We start from the raw sequence: 17,546 nt of genomic DNA, 5'->3' as shown, positions 1-17,546 counted from the left end.
TCTGTACTAACATCACTGCTGTCATTTCTATTCTGCTCATTTTTAAAACAGATCTAAAGCTGAAAAGGACTTTTTTTTTCCTTTTTTTTCTTTTTTTCCTAGGTGGTTTAGCTTTTTACTAAACTAAACTAAAAAGTACAAAGTAAAGAATAGCATGAATTTGTTTTCCTAGAATCACAGAAAAGTCTAGGTTGGAAGAGACTTTTAGTGATCATCTGGGTCAAATTTGTGTAGAAAGCAAGGCCTTAGCTTAGGCAGTTCAAACCTGTCCCAGCCCTGTTGAGCTGAGATTTCTGTACTTCCAGTAAGTACAATTCAACCACTTCTCTGGGCTGTCTTTTCTAATGGTAATTAGTTTCTTTTCTTATATCCAGCTAGGATTTTCCCTAACACACTTTGTGTCTGCTGGCTCTTGTCCTGTCATTCCAAATTCTTTGGAAGGCAACGTCTTAATCTCTTCTATAACTATTTCTTAGGTGCTGGAAGGCTGTGATTAGATCCTTCCCAGTGAAACTTCTTTTTACTCAGGCAGAATAAAATAAAGCTTTTTTTTCTGATATCAGGTTCTTTAAACATCTGATCATCATGCTGGCCCTCTTCTGAACTCTATACAGTTTCCCAGTGTCTCTTGAACTGGGAGGACCAAAACTGCACACAGTATTCCAAGCATGGTTTTAAAAGTGCTTAGTAAAGTGACATAATTAAATCCTTTGTACTGCTGGGTAAATTCTTGCTGATGCAGCCCATGAAAAAATTTGGTTTTGCTACTGCCAAGATGCTTTGCTGATTTATTTGGCTTGCTCCTACTCAAATCCCAATATGCTTCTCAGCAGAGCTGAAAAAAGAAAAACTGGCTAGAGTCACACCCCAGACTGCACTGGTGCTGGGATTATTCCATCCCAGGTGCATCTTCATCCATCCCAGGTGTATCTTCGTCCAAAGCTCATACAGTTATTGTTAATGCAATATTTCATCTATCAGCCTATCAAAGTCTGTATGATGGCTCTTCCCTCCAGCATATGTCTGTCTTCTCCTAGTTTGGTACTATATGCAAATCTGGGAGCATCACTCACTGCTGTCATCCAGATCACTTGTAAAGATAATGAATAGAATCTGACATTGGATTGGCTGCCGAGGAAATCCACTCATGAACAGCTGCTAATTTGCCTTCAAACCATTAGCCAACACCCTTTGAGCCTGGCATTCTGTCAGGTTTTCTACATGCATCTTGTGGTCCATCTGTTCTATCTTAAGCAGCTTGTCTATATAGATGTAGTGGAGATCAAACTAAGATTAGGGTAGATGATGTCCCCAGCTCTCCTCCATTTATTGAACAAGTTGTTTCATCATGAAAGCACGTAGGTTGGTTAAACACGATTTACCCTTGACAAATATAATTCCTTGTCCTTCACATGCCTTTCATGACAACTTTTGCCATAATGATCCTTGGGATTGAAGAGCTTATAAAATCCCTTTGCTGTTATTAGTACAACTTACCCATATAAACACTTCTTTTTATCTCTAAATGTACTTCTGTAAAAGAAGATGCTATACTAGGATGGGAGGGATTTTTTTTTAAGAATTTGGGTTTTTTTGGCAATTTGCATGTGTTTATATTTTCAGTATAGTAATTATCTAACTATGGGACTAATGAAAATGTAAAATTAATGTATATAGTAACTTTAGTTCTTGTGCTAATTTATTATATGCCTGTCTATATATACAACATGAATTAATTTGTCCTTACAATAAACAGTGAATAGTATACCACTATCCAATGCATTTACAGTGTTTTATATATTTTTTCAGGTCATTGCTTATAACTCAGAAGGGAAAAGCAGTCCAAGTGAGACAGTGGAGTACATTACTTGTCCAGACAAACCTGGAGTACCTTCAAAACCCACAGTGAAAGGAAAAATTCATGCACAGAGTTTCAAAATAATCTGGGGTAAGAATGTTTTTCAGCTCTATTTAGAGTATTTCTTCTGTATTTTTAATATATATTATATATATAGTATTTATTATACAGAAAGTCAAGTTTTGCTTTAGTAACACTTCAGTCAACTGAGCCATTATGATCTATTTACATGGAAAAATACTGACTCAAAATACTTAGTGTGGCAGTACAACTAATTACAGTAATTTCACGAATACAAGCCGCACCAATTTGACCAAAATTTTGGTGGAAACCCGGAAGTGCGGCCAATATTCCGGGGCGGCTAATACATTAACAAAATTCTAAAAGCTGCCAACACGGAAGTGAGAGCCCGCGGCAGCCCCAAGCCAAGCTGGAACCCGGCCGGCCCCGGCAGAGGTGGGAAAGCCTGGCAGAGGCGGGGCCAGCAGTGTTGGGGCGGGCGGCAGAGCCTGAGCCAGCAGGGCGGGGCAGGGGGGCGGCAGAGCCCGGGCCAGCAGGGCGGGGGAGCCCGGGAGAACTGGGGCTAGCAGTGCAGGGGAGCATGGCAGAAGCAGGAAGGCCGGCGGGTGGGGCTGCCTGGCAGCGGGGGAAGCCCAGCAGAATCGGGGCCAGCAGCGTGGGGGAGCCCGGCGGTGCGGGGGCCTGCAGTGCCGGCCAGGGCGAGGAAACGCGGCGGCGGTGCAGATGGGAGGGGGCGGCCGGTGAGCCCGGCGGCGGCGGCGGCAGCCCGCCGGCAGGGCTAGTGAACGCGGCGCGGCGCGGCCGGCGAGCCCAGTGGCGGCGGCGGCAGCCCGCCGACAGGGCTAGCGAACGCGGCGCGGGGCGGTGCTGACGGGAGAGGGGGGCCAGCGAGCCCGGCGGCGGCGGCAGCACCGCCCGGCCAGCCCCGCCGAGCCGTGGCGCTGAGCTGGGCCACCCGGCCCCGTCGGCAACCATGAGCGGGCCGAGCCTTCCTGGCCCCGCCCCGAACCAGTAAAGCCCGCTATGCCGCGATCCTGTTACTAATTTGCCAATTTGTGAAAGCTGCGCATGGATTCTCGCGACGAACGAAAGTGCGGCTAATATTCGGGGTGCGGCTTATCTATTGACAAAGACAGCAACATTGTCGAGGCACCGGAAGTGCGGCTTATAATCCATGCGGCTTATATTCGTGAAACTACTGTATGTGGGAAGAATAATATGCTAATTGTAACAGGGATTGTTATTGCAGAGAATTACAACACTTAAAAGAGTGTGTTTGATGTACTAAAAAGTTCTGTTTCTCTGGCACAAAAAGTAGGCGCATGACATTGTGGGTTCTTATCAAAACAGAAGATTGAAGTTCAACCTGTATCTTCTAACTATATGGTTTTGATAGATAAATTTTTATTTGCTAAGGATGTTGAGAAACTTTTCCTTGAGCTCAGGATTTTTTACCTTATGCTATAAAATATGAGAAGGTTAAACACTACTGTGTGATGCAGTAGTTTAGCAGAAAATCAAGCAGTAAAAAAATTGCCTTTATTGTGACTTCTTACCTATTTCCATTTAATAATTTAATTCTTTAGCATCAATAATAAGAAATTTACTTGTAGAGTATAAACAGTACTCAACACGTCCAGTCTTGCATCTTCCCAGAATGCTGTCCTACATCAGGACCTGATACTTGATCTTTTATGTACAACACATTAGGTATGAAGTAATTAAAAAAAAACTCATTTGTATATCAAAAGCTACCTAAAATATCAATTTATATATAAAACTTTTAACAGTCTTTATTTGGAACAGAGATGCTCTTTCTATGTGGTAATTAGTGTGCCAATTTTCTTTTTCATTTGGAGTAATTTCCATCCAACCAAATAAGTGCTGTCCTCCATCAAAGTCTCACTTTATATAGCTGGCGTTTTATGGTACATAACCCTTGGCTAAGAGGCAACATAATTTTATCCAGCACATCAATAATGTGATGTTTAGGCAGGAGTACCATTCTGTGTTGAAGTATAATGCTGTCTTTATATTTGTTCAATATGTCGTTTCCCATTATTTTAATTATGCTGCTCTCTAAGTCATCTTTGAGAAACAGTATTAGGATTACATGTCGAAGAAAGGTCGGTAGATTTGTATTTTTTACATGAATGCTGTACCAGGGAGGATAATGAACTCAATTTTTAGTGCTATGTTAGAAGTTAAGATATAAGTTTTCAGTGTAGAGCTCTTCTATTCTGTCCCAAAATATTTAGGTTTTTGAAATTCTGTCCTTAAATAATTTTGTAGTATTTTTATACACAAATTCGTATAATTTCCTGTCTGCAGTCCAAATTACAGGACCATTAGACTCTGAGTCCCTGAATCCATACTCAGGCAGACTTGCATAGCACTTGAGACGGAAATGTTTGCTGTGGCATCTCCCAGGGGCAATTCCCTTGTCCCTTTTCCTGTGTAAAGTGTACAGAAGGGCTGAGAGCTGGCTTTCACATAGCAGGACTTGGAATGATTTGCTGTTGCCCTGGACTAGGATACTGTCTGTCTAAATAAGCACCCATCTCCAGCTGTCCGTTGATTTTGCAATTGGGAAATCCTCCCCAAAAGCCATAAAGCCATTTAACTTACCTAGCTTAGTTGGAGTATTGCTGTTTTTTATAGATCCACCAAAAGACAATGGGGGAGCAGCAATAAATACATATATTGTGGAAATGTCTGAAGGCTTAAGTGGTAAGTATCATATATTGGCATTCACTTGTGTGGGGATTTTTTTTCCTGTCTCTGTGTGCATGTGGGAAGAATAAAATGTGTATTTTGACAGGGAAAGTTATTGCCAGGGACTGATATTCAAAAAGAAAATAGAGGCACATTGATGCTTGACACAAGAAGTTCTTTTTCTCTAATTTAGAAAAGAAAGATGCCACAAAATCTGTGACGCAAGAGGTGTTTTTTTGTTTAACTTACTAATTAGGTCTATTCAGTTTTGGAAATGAAATGACACATTTCAGACATTTTAGGGCAAGAAGACAGGGACATGTAGCTTTGTTCTCTGCATGGCAGATGAAAGAAAAGCTTGTACTCCTTTTATCACTATTAAGAGGACAATGATGCAGCTGGGGTAACTTTCTGCTATTTGCTTTTCTGTTCTTTCATACAGAAAGGAAACTGACAGTATTTCTAAATTGGACATAAACCTCTCTTGCTAAATTATTTAAAAATCTAAGCCTCTTGAGTAGCCTTATTGAATTCAGAAACAGAGTCACATAGAGAATGAAAGTTTAAACTTCTCCTATGCTGTGTCATATTCAGACAGAGCACTGCCCCCAGATGTGGTGAGAGCCCTCTCAGGGCTCTCAGCTGTGGTTGATACTTAGTCTCTCAGTCATGTGTCCACATTAAGTCACTTTTGGAATAAGGCACCCAAACCTTTCATACAAATTTAGTGAGCTGTGCATTATGTTTCATTCCCAGCCCTCTAAATTCTATGGTGTATTGAGTTGTTGGAGATTTAATTAAAAGTCCCAGGTTCTCTGCTTAATCTCTTAAAAAGAGAGAGAAAATGCTAAAGAGTTTCTGATTTAAGAATGCCAATAATGGAATCAGCATTTCACATGCTTCTGGGCCATTCAGGAATACAGGAACAAACTAAATCAATTGTAAACTGTAGTAACAGCCTGCAAAAAGATAATGTAATTAGAAATTTGTTTTCTGTGAAAAATTTTACTTTTGTACCTTTCCTGTTTATTTGGTTATGATGCTCAATGTGCTTGCTGACCCAATAAGTTCTCTTCTAGTTAAAGGTAAATACCAAGTAAGGAAGCTTTTTCACTTCAGCAGATCTACATATAGGAAATTATCTTTATGAAATTATAGGATCTTTCAGGAAATTCAAAGAAGTCTCAATATGTATTTTTTTTAATAAACATCAGGCACACACTTATTTTAGTGAAGTTAGAATACCTACTGTGGCTGGTACTGAAGTGTGGCAAATTACACTTTGGTTCACTGCACACTTGTTCCTAACCTTTCAGGAAACAAATGGGATACAATATACAGCGGAGCCGCTAGGGAACATGTGTGTGACCGACTAAATCCGGGCTCTTCCTATCGGTTACGTGTATATTGCGTTGGGGAAGGAGGACAAAGCACGGTAATATCGGCTAATATTCTTATTAAATAAAATTCCTCTCTGTAAGAAAATCTGGTCCAGTAGATATTTAAGCAAATATTGTGCAGAAGTGCCTAACAAAATAGCCATAATTAGAACCTCAGAAGTTCCAGTATTATTGCACAGTGGTTTGAGTTTCTGCTCATTTGTTAAAGAATTATATCTGAATATTCTTTTCTGATATTATATCTTGTTTGACATGATTGTCTTATTTACAGAAACAGACATTTTTCTAATGTGATACATTTATACCATGTCATTTATTAAGGCCTAACCCAATGCTGCAGTTTAAGAAGGGTACTTGAAAAGGCTCCCCATGGAATCGGTTACAGCACCAAGTATAACAGAGTTCAGGAAGCATTTGGACAATGGTTTCTTGAGGCTGTCTTGGGACCAGGAGCTGGACTTGTAGATCTCTTGCAACTCAGAAGATTCTGTGATTCTATGAATTTATGTATTCTATGAATTGTGTGATTCTATTAATTTAATGTATTTCCTGTAGTCAGTGGAGCACCTTGTCTGAGTAGCCAAGTCACCGCAGTAGGCAGGGGAAGAAGTCTTCACTCAAGCTTTACAGGGTTATGCTTCCTGTGCTCTCTCAAGCACAATTAAAATGTTTAGATTGTTCTACTTTTCAGTATTCTCAAACAATTTACTATGTCTTACTATGCTCCTTTATACACATACATTGCATAAATGTGTATGTCAGTATGACACACGTGTACTGTCAGTTCTGTGGTGTATTTCAGCTGCCAGTGTCAAAATGTCTTGCTGTATTCGCTCTCCTTTCTTAGCAACAAGTGTAACAAAGACAGCCCTGGCTCTCTGCAGACTTGCAGCAGGGCTTTACCGTAACAAAAATCTTAAAGCCTTCTATTCTTGCTGTTTGCCATTTCTACCCAACCCTGCTTTACAATATGAAAAGTATGTGTTCTTCCTCCACATAGATGTCTCCTGCAAAGATAACCTTGACTACAGCCACCTTGCCTTAAGAATAAATCCGGACTCCTCCAATGCTGGCTTGGCTGCAGTACTTTCCCAGTCACCGGACCACAGTCTCCAAAGTCTCTTTAGAGGCTTTTACTCTGCCAATCTACTTCCCTACAGCCCAACCCCATGATTTTAGAATTAACATTGAGAACCAAAGAGAAAATTACTTCCAGAAAGTCCTGATACTTTCTGAAGGTGTCAGAAATCAATAGAACTGTGAAGAAAGATGTAATAACTCTTCTGCAGCTTCTCATGAACATATGCAAAACATTCTGCCTTTTAAGTAGCAGCAGTTGTTCAGTGCAATATATTCAAAGGAGTTGAAAAGCAGCAGATCATCCAGTCCGCTCTTTATTGAACATATGTAGAAACCAGTTGTGAAATGCGACTCTGAGATTCACTTCTTCTGTAAACCTAAAGGTTTCCAACTTCCTATTTGTTCTGCATCACGCTGAAGCTAATAACCCCTCATTGTCTCTGCTCACTTCTGTCTGCATCCCGAACAATCAATGCCATCTGCTGCATGTGTTGTTACGTCCTTAGGTAATTTTTTTCCCAAACGTCATACAGAGGTGGAAACTTGTTGCACATTAAGTATTGCTAAACAATCAAAAAGTTGAAATCTCTTTTTTTTTAATCTCTTCTGATTGGCACTACTGCTCGCTTTTGCTTTCTGAGAGGTTCTTTCAACCCTTACTTAGAGTAAGGGTTTAGAACTCATTAGACTGCAGTCTGATGCAAAAGAGAACGAGTTTACATTGAATAAGTCATATTTCAAGCATCTGTACTAGGTTTGTACTGATAATTAACCACTGTTTTTAATTCTACTCCTTGCACATATACCAAAATACAAAAGCAAATTTTGCATATTGTGTGATCATTTTGGCATGGTTTATATTGTGAGAAATCACTTCAGATCACTTCAGCATCTTCACATATTTGAAGATGTCATTAAAAAAGGGAAAGATCTTGTTTATGACTCAGGTATTTGCCTTTACTTATGGCACAACTGATAGTTCTTGTTTTGGCTTGGGTAACTTCATTAATCTATCTTTCTTTTTTAGGTATCTGATTCCTTACTGGTGCAGACACCAGCAGTGGTTCCTGGTCCATGCCAGCCTCCAAGGCTACAGGGTAGACCAAGAGCAAGAGAAATTCAGCTGCGTTGGGGTAATTTTATTACAAGTGTTAGAGATTGTAAGGGATCCAAATGTGTTATGTATTAACATTAAATAATCTTTTCTTTCTTTCTTATTTTTAGGACCACCTCAGGTAGATGGTGGTTCACCCATTACCTGTTATGGTCTGGAAATGTTTCAGGCAGAAAGCGATGAACACCGAGAGGTTTACCAGGGTTCTGATGTTGAATGCACAGTGGGCAGCCTTCTCCCAGGGAGGATGTACAGCTTTAGACTGAGAGCAGCCAACAAGGCTGGGGTAAGGAGGCAGTATGGAATGAAGTTCATTCCAGAGACTGCAATTAATCACTATAAGGGATTTTTTATTTCAAAAGAAGCATTTAACTATAATTTTTAAATTAGGATTTCCTAATGTACAGTCATTTGAGTCACATAGCTTATTGTGTGGGAACAGACGGTTAAACATTGGTTTATAATGAAGGCCAGTTTTATATGAAGGGAAGAGAAAACAACTAATTACGACTTTCATCTGAACAGTAATATTAGGAAATCATTAGGAAATGCTAAGTACTTTATCAAAGCACTGTTACAACTTCACAATTCTCATGTGAAGTAAGGTAGCAAATAATTTTCTGCATACAGCTTTGTAAGTTGATTGACCTTTACTATTACAGCTGTTGGTGTTCAGAACATAATAATTAGTGTTTCCTGACTCTCGATTATTATATTTAGTTTAACTTCTGAGTGCATGTTCTATCAGATATAAGACTATTTTCCTTCTTTGGAGTATTAAATGTGTTTAAATCAATTGTTGCTGTGGAACAAGCTTTATTTAGTTCGTTCAATGATGTACACTTCATTAAAAACTGTCAGGGTGAGTTGACACTGTTTGTGGAGAGGTCTGCAGCTTAAGGTTTTAAAGCATTATCCTGACTTTTATCTTCCTACAACTCTGCAAAGAATGGTTCATAGCTCAGCAGGTTTTTAATCCTTTATTTCTTCTACATAGATATAAATAGGCTGTACCAATTGGTTTATGTTCCAGTGCAGTCTTCATGTAAGTTCAGAATAAGGATTTGGATAGTACTTCCCTGGTTTTCCCAAGACTTTGAAGTGTCAAATTTATTCTCATCGCATTTGCTGGAGTGAAGAAAAATTTATAGCTGTTCTGGAGAATAGTCAGATACTGAAATAAATCCTGAATCCACAGTCCACAGAAATTTATTTTATGAAGAAGTAATACAAAGTTTCAGGTTTCATGTCCCTACTGTGGTAAACTGGTTTTTTAAAAGTGGTAATTTCATTTTTACAATGTCATTATATCAACTCCCTTTTTAATAGTTTGGACCTTACTCAGAAAAATGTGAAATAACTACAGCACCTGGACCCCCAGATCAGTGCAAGCCCCCTCAAGTGGCGTGCAGATCTGCTGCCTGTGCTCAGGTGTCGTGGGAGGTAAGAATGCCATGGTAACACCTGTCTTAACATAACTGTCTTCTGCATGTTTGAGTTCAGCTTGAAAAATCTAATACTGTATTTTTATCACTTTATTTGTAAGCACCTGTGCCTGATTATCCAATAGGTAAAACCTTAGTCATTCATCATGGCATTATAAGGCCACAGTAAGTTGGCAGGCTGCAGGTACTGCATCTTACTCTGTTCTTTTGTTTAAAAGTTTTGCCACAGTTGCTGCTCTGCATTTCTGAGTGATGCAGTCTCATTTTAAAACTTTTCTTTAACATAGTTATAGTTCCTCAGAGGCAATGTATCCACATAATACAATAGATTATTGTGCGTTTCTTGGTTTTATAATCTGATTTAATTTTATATAATTACATCAGTAATAATGTAGCAAAAGCCTCACAGACTTCCTATAAACCCACGGTATTTAGATATCTGATTTTAAAAAATACAATGGATAAAAATTAAGCTTGTAAAAAGAAAGATTGAATCTGGGAATACTCTTTAAACACAGCTTTTTAGTGGCTTAGAGATGGGGTGAAGTATCTGAGTTACAGAACTGTACAGAAAAAAAAATTAAACTGCTTTACCTGGAAAGTAGTGTTCAGGCTTCCTACTAGAGGAATATCAGAAGAGCACTCCTTAAATATCTACAAGGCAGCCTTGTAGATGTTTGATGTCTGTTTTACAGAGTCACAGAGTAATTAGGCACAAGCAGGCCTCTAGATGTCATTTAGTTCAACCTTCTATTCAAATTATGTAAGTTTCTCAGGGCCTTTCCCAGTGAAATTTTATTTATCTCCAAGAATGAAGATATTTCAGCCTAGTAAAACTCTCCTCTCGTTCTGTAGGATTTTTTGCTTATGTCTAGTCAAAATATCCTTTAATGCAAGTCATGACTCTTGTCTTTGCACTGTCCATCTTCAAGAAGAATTTCTGTCATAATGTTTGTACTCTCCCAGTAAGTAATTTAAGGCAGCAGTAAGATCTTCTCTTAGCTGGATCACCTTGCTATCAAGTAAACTTCACTTTTTGTTGTGTGTTGTACTCCCTGCTTCATGACCCTTTGCTGGACCTACTCCATTACATCAATGTCTGTTGCCTTTTGGGGATACCAGGATAGGACATGGTACTGGAGATGCAGCCTCACAAGTGCTGAGTAGAGGGGAATCATTATTCCTTTTGCCCTTCTTGCTTCTCATTTGCTAATACAACTAATACATAATTCACCTTCATCAGACACACTCTGTTGATTCTTAATTCTTATTCAGCTTTCTCACAGGGGTTTCTCACAGGACACATGGGGTTTTTTTTGGTAAAGGTTGCTCTTCAGTTTGTACTTTCTTGTATCAGTCCAGGGCTTTGTGTTTGTCTTAGTTGAACTTCCTGAAGTTTGTATCAGATTCTGCCTGTTATTTTATTGTACTAAGTTAAAAATCAGGAAACAAATTGGAGGGTAGGACTTCTCTGGAACAAAAGCAAAATACAGATGTGGTGGGTTTGGTTGATTTTTTTTCTCTATCAATATATTTAATTGTTAATTATTGATATCCATTTTAAAGGTACCAGTAAGTAATGGAGCTGATGTCACAGAGTATCGACTGGAGTGGGGCGGTGTGGAAGGATGCATGCAGATCTCCTATTGTGGACCTGGGCTCAGCTGTGAAGTGAAAGGGCTTTTGCCTGCCACTATATACTATTGCAGGGTTCAGGTAAAGATGTAAAACTATTATTAGTGAAATCTGGAAATGCTAATTGACTCTGCCATGCAAACGTGGTCTACTTTGGATTTGCAGGCAGTGAATATTGCAGGTGCAGGCCCTTTCAGTGAAGTAGTGGCATGTATGACTCCAGCCTCTGTACCTGCAGTTGTGACCTGTCTTCGTGGACTAAGTGAGGATGAAGTTGAAAGTCCACACTATTCTCCTTCCACATGCCTTGCTATAAGCTGGGAAGAACCTTGTGACCATGGATCTGAAATCCTTGGCTACAGCATAGACTTTGGAGATAAGCAGCCAATAACTGTTGGGAAGGATCTGACCTATTTTATAGATGGCTTACAGCCAGATACTACCTACAGGTATGTGATGCACAGCTACTTGACAGCCTACTGTTTCCTCCACAAAAGCAAATGCTTTGTTTCCTTGTATTTTTTTTTTTGGTCTTTATTATTACTATCAGAGATACATTAATGCATAGCCATGGAGCAAAAAGAAGTTTTGTAATCATGATCATCATAAATAGATGTGTTATCTTTATTTTCTTCCAAAAATAATTTATGTTAGTTTATTACAGTATTGTTGTGTCTGTCTGGTTAATGTGTCGATTTAACTGAGTTCACATCACATACTCAGATTCATAACTGGTTTTGGACTGGTTGCTTCTCTGTTTGAAAAGGTAAAATCCATCCAAGGAAGGACTATGTCCAGTCTGATCTAATGACAGCTCATTGCAACTTGCAATGCCTTATCCACAAGAAAAGTGGAAGTCAGGATGAACAGTATCAGTTTGAAAAATCAGCCAACTAGGCATCTCTTTTGAAGAATTTTGGTTGCTGAAATTATCCCTTATGTTCAGTCCAAGGGTTACTGAAAAATATAAATGCAAAAATCAGTAGTTTTGCCTGAAGGCACTATATCCCTGTTACAAAAACTTGTCCTCAGTGTTAAAGGCGAATGCAGTCCCACTGAAGTCAGACTGACTTCAGTTAGCCCACTCTGATTTCAGTATAATTGGGATTTCTGGCTACACAGTTTTCTGAATCCTTAATTACTGTTTTATGGCTTTATGTCAGAATACAGTGTTTCTGTGTACCTCAATCTGAAGAGCTGTTGCTCTCTGTGTCAGTAGACTGAAAAAAAGAGTTGTTCCCATTGCTGAGATAGGTCTATACATCTACCCACGTAAGTTTTTTTATGGAATACACTGTCTACTCCTTGTGCAAATAAAACATTGCATGTGTTAACCTCAAGAAATATTTATTATTTATCCTGCATACACATTTGTGTTTCCACATTTTGCAGTTGCGTAGTTGACTGTTTCAGAATTTAATTACTATGATTACTTTTTTCCAGTTACCTAGATATTATTTTGGACAAGCAAATGTTAAGTCTGCAAAATGAAATTAGATACACTTTGCTCCCTGTGGCTACTTGTGAAATACATAAAGAGCCTCTGTTTTCTGCTTTTTCCTTTTCAGAAATAAATTTCTTGTCTAGGTCTTTTAATTCTTACTTACAAATCTAATGCAAGCATTGTGTTCCTTGGAGTATCAAAGAAGAAAAAAACAAAACTCCACCTTTTCCCTGAGTATCAAGTTCTACATCTTCTTCAGCTTTGTGTCCTTTGGCGACTTCTGGTTTCCCCTCTCGCTTTGGGTGCAGACCCAAGAGGGCTTGTGTTTGCAAGTGCCCAGAGATATGTTTCTGGTGGAAACAGCAAGAGAGGTGGCTGGGCACCATCACTTTATTTTCATATGAATAGAATCTGTTCAAAGAAGTCCATAACAATGTCTGTTAGTCATCCTTGAACTCACCTGATAAAACAATCACAGATAGGGTTTACCCTCTTTGGGCCGGGTTTTTTTACCTTCCCTCATCACTCCAATGTGTTTATCAAAAGTTTTGGTTCAAGGCCTGCATGGTCAGAAAGATGGACCACTCTCAAAGTCGCTCACAGAGCTTTTGCATCTTTTCACTATTGTAAATTTATTTTTAATATTTTTATTTCTAATCGAGCCAGCTCCTTAAAATGTAAGGAAAGTGATGCACCTGCACATTCTTGACAGTCCATCAAAGTACAATATTAATAAAAGTCTTGATTGTAGATAGTGCCATTATTCCCAATTTAATGGGCATGGTGGGTATGACCTGTTATTTTTAGAATCTGATTTCAAGTTAATTTATTCTCTCTTTTTCCAAATGCTAGGGTACGAATTCAAGCCCTAAATAGTCTTGGAGCCGGTCCTTTCAGCCACACCATAAAACTGAAAACAAAGCCTCTCCCTCCGGATCCACCTCGCCTGGAATGTGCTGCATACAGTTCTCAGACTCTCAAGCTGAAGTGGGGAGAGGGAACTGCAAAAGCATTAACTGACTCCATCCAGTACCACCTTCAAATGGAGGATAAGAACGGAAGGTTGGTTTTGGCATTGCTTTAATTTGCCCAGAGTCACTGTGGTCTCATGCTTGGGAGATGGCAGCAAAAGGCAAAATTCCATATGCTTTGGTGAATTCGCAGCAGATGTAGGAAGTCGTCTCATCTGACAAGGCAAGAAGGGCTCTAGTGTTCTGTGATGAGAAGTACAAGATAAAAGACTTTATTGTTTTTTACTTACAGTTCAACATGAAGAGTTTAACACAGTGTTTCATACCAGCATGCTTTTCTCTCTCACTTTTGGTTAAATATTTTGTCAAAGGAACAAGTCCAATCAGTGTTGTGAATTTTATATACTTAATATCAGAAGGGATGAATGCTTTACTCTCTGTTGCCTTATATGCAAATTTTTTAGTGGAAATTAATACAAATTAATTCTTTGGAGGGATCCCTTGTGTCTTGTTAAATAGAATATCAGCTGAGGTGGTACAGCAAGAACCCTTGCCTAAATGGTAACATAAGGAGTACTGCTACAAAGTGTTCTGTCTCTGATGAGTAGCTTTTGCTACTGACAAAAACATTAAAGAGATCTACTATGTGAAATTGCTGGGCTATAAGGAGAAAAATAAGTTCGACTCTTTAACTGGAAAGAAAATCATTGCCATTACCAAAGACTAAGTCATGTGGAGGTACCATCTGTCTTAATTTTAAAAGACAAGAAAAAGCTGAAGTAGATGACAACCCCTGCAGGAAGAGATAAGTTTGTGCTGTGTCCTGGGGACACCGAAACTGAAAATCAAACAAGAGTTGCCATGATCAGTTTGTGCAAGAATTGCCATATGAAGGAGAGGGGCCTGTGTACAAAACTCTCAGAAACAGATTTGGTGTGCACTACAAGTGTGACTCTGCCTTCATGTGCAGGTCTGCCTGAGCTGATCTCCAGCAATGATGTACAAGAGCAATTGGATCCATGGCACTGGTTTTAGGTGTAATAAGGAGGAGTTGCAAAGGGGCAAAAAGCTAAAATCTAGTTACCTAATTTTGAAAAGCTAAAGATGTTGGAGGAATAGATAGCCAAGGGAAAAAAAAATGCAGTTCATTGAGAGACACAACTGCTGTCTTTTCCCACTGTTTCAAATACAAAATAGTTTCTTAAAATGCTTAGGAACGTTTTTGGTAAGAAAGAATCTGTAGTGTTCTTTGTCCAAGAGATTTTTATTTCAAAGACATAAGAAATAAAAATTTGACCCTGGAAAATGTGCTTATTGTTTCATAGCAGCCAGAACACTGTTTAAATCTGAAATAAGTGTTTCTGGGCTTTTCATTATATTCTGGGAAATTTTGGGAACAGATTTCAAGACAATACTTTTAGCTGCGTCAGAAGTCCTTTTCTGTGTTCAAAATAAGCTACTTGTTCCATTTTCAGGTTTGTATCCTTATACAGAGGACCATGTCATACATACAAAGTTCAAAGACTCAGTGAGTCAACATCATACAAATTTTGTATTCAGGCATGTAATGAAGCTGGTGAAGGTCCCCTTTCTCAAGAATATATTTTCACTACTCCCAAATCTGTTCCAGCTGCCTTGAAAGGTAAGGGTGCTTCTTTTCTCATTTGGGGAGTGAGAGGATAGCAGATTGGTTTCGGTATTATGTTGTATTTGGAATATTCAGAATACTAATCCCTTTTCAAGTGCAGGTAGGGATGGTGGGAGAATGTTCCTTTCATGTAATTGCCTAAAATATTCGCTCAAAAAATGAAAGACTTAGGTTTTAAGCATTCTTTGACATAAGAAGTTGGTACTTAGAATCCCCTGCTTACCAGGAGAGTGGCAAGTTAAGGTGAAAATTCCTTCTAGCATGTTTAGAATAATTTTAAGCATTGTTTGGGGTTTTTTTGGTATATGATGTGCACTTACAGTCACTAAATTTTATTTGCTTTCTCTTGGATGATACCTAAACTAGGAAGAGAGGCCTATATGAATGGTTGTTGCTCCAGAAAACACTGGAAGAAGAATAAATTTGATTCTGAATCTTTTGTTTCTCTGAGACAAAATAGGTGGTAGAATATAGAATTTTAAAGGTCATTAGAATATGACAGTATGTGATGGGGAAAGCAGAACTAGCTGTCACTTTTATGCTTCCTTCCTTCAGCACCAAGGATAGAGAGAATAAACGATCACACCTGTGAAATCACATGGGAGGTTCTGCAGCCCATGAAGGGTGATCCAGTTATCTACTGTCTTCAGGTCATGGTGGGAAAAGATTCAGAATTCAAACAGGTATGATGCGCTTAAGTTATTGTAGTTTTCTTCGATTATTGTTTTTGATAACTACTTTAGTGAAATTAGTTATTAGATTTAGTAAAGCTGATTGTGTTCCAGTATGGTTTTAGTCACCATGTCAACTTCTTGTTACTAAATAATATGAGGTAGTATCTCCTAAACCCATCTCCTTCATCTCAGAAGGAGATTCTGCACTAAATTATAGCCTCTCTGGGTTACACTGATGTTCACTAAATATGGCTTAACACATCTAGTGGTGAGGAAGTCATCCACTAATGGAACAACTAACAAAAGGAAACCTTTTACCTAATGATACAGAATTGAGGAGAAAAGGGCCGAAGGGTTCTCTTTGCATTAAGAACAAAAAGCAGTTTGAAATGCCAAGGTAGGAATTATCCTGCATTCAGTGCTAATTTTGCTTCACAGTTGTTTTGTTGTTTTTTTTTTTTTGCTTCACAGTTTATAAACTGCCTGATATTTGACATGAAATTAGGCTTGAAAACTGTTTCATACTACTAAGCTAAGGAACTTTCCTTCCAGAACAGAAACAATTAATTCTAGTATATTATAATTTTATTATAGTTCAATATTAAATACGTTTTGCCTGTGCTACAGTAGATTATAGGCCTTAATATGTTCATGACTTTTAGTGTAGCACTGTGTTTCTTATGGCCATTTGTTAAATTTTCCAGTAAAAGATGAACCATAAACTGAGATGTCTTGCCATGTGAATATACTTTTTTGTAACTTCAACATTGTAAATGCAAGATTAGGTACATAAGGTGTGGTCTGTGTTGCTTTCAGACACAGAGTCAAATCACGCTTTGATTATCTGTGTGTATTGCCAAATGACCTGGGCAAGAAAATAAAGTTTACTCTTTGAGTATGGTAATAACAAAGTAGACTGAGCTGTGTGATTGTTTTTGTCTCTGCAGAGCAATCTAGCATAGTAAATTAGAATAAAATGAAAAGACTAATTTGCAAAAATTAAAATTGGAACAATCAAGAAGTAAAGAGTATAAAAACAGCCTTTAAGACACTTAGACATGATGGTGGCAATTTTATTTGACATGGACAAAAAATAAGCTGCCTAGAAGTTTGCTCTAAGCTGTTTCCTGCTATTTTGCTGCCAAAATTTCACTCTCTTCTCCTCCTTCCTGATCCATCACCCAAATTGCTCCCTCCATGCTACAGATAAAATAAGTTAGTAATGTTCTGTTTGAGCTGTAAACATCAGTCAAAGATCTTAAAGGGGTTAGGAAGCAACTCTATAAATACGTCAGGAAACACACAGGAGGGGAAGGCAACTTCTGGCAAGGCACTGGGGACAAGCAACCGAGGGTGGTATAGCAGCTGGTACAGCTGGAGCTGGAGTAGGATGTGTGTCAGTGGCCTGTTTGCTCACTCCCAAATACATGATCCAAATTAGCAGAATTTTGAGAAAGCTGCACTTCTGATGGCCTGCTTTACCTCAGAGGGAAAAGTCCCTTGGTTGTAGATTCCAGTAAAGCTCAACTTGTCAGAGAACT

The 17,546-nt window shown here is 38.7% G+C and overlaps 1 protein-coding gene across 6 annotated transcripts in view; it reads left to right on the top strand.

Annotated features, from left to right (window-relative positions):
- FNDC3A (fibronectin type III domain containing 3A) overlaps window positions 1–17,546 on the top strand; it is a 118,302-nt gene that overhangs the window by 97,321 nt on the left and 3,435 nt on the right. For all 6 annotated transcript variants that reach the window (XM_033052039.2, XM_033052038.1, XM_033052040.2 and 3 more), the window contains 11 exons: window positions 1,810–1,948; window positions 4,541–4,609; window positions 5,911–6,029; window positions 8,102–8,207; window positions 8,299–8,474; window positions 9,518–9,631; window positions 11,200–11,349; window positions 11,434–11,717; window positions 13,565–13,774; window positions 15,159–15,325; window positions 15,887–16,014. In XM_033052039.2, coding sequence (XP_032907930.1) covers window positions 1,810–1,948; window positions 4,541–4,609; window positions 5,911–6,029; window positions 8,102–8,207; window positions 8,299–8,474; window positions 9,518–9,631; window positions 11,200–11,349; window positions 11,434–11,717; window positions 13,565–13,774; window positions 15,159–15,325; window positions 15,887–16,014 — 1,662 coding nt within the window. The remainder of the gene's footprint in view (window positions 1–1,809; window positions 1,949–4,540; window positions 4,610–5,910; window positions 6,030–8,101; window positions 8,208–8,298; window positions 8,475–9,517; window positions 9,632–11,199; window positions 11,350–11,433; window positions 11,718–13,564; window positions 13,775–15,158; window positions 15,326–15,886; window positions 16,015–17,546) is intronic.

The sequence above is a fragment of the Catharus ustulatus genome, chromosome 2 (genome assembly GCF_009819885.2).
Source record: "Catharus ustulatus isolate bCatUst1 chromosome 2, bCatUst1.pri.v2, whole genome shotgun sequence".
In the NCBI taxonomy this organism is placed as follows: domain Eukaryota; kingdom Metazoa; phylum Chordata; class Aves; order Passeriformes; family Turdidae; genus Catharus; species Catharus ustulatus.
This window is presented reverse-complemented; position numbering and strand designations above follow the sequence as displayed.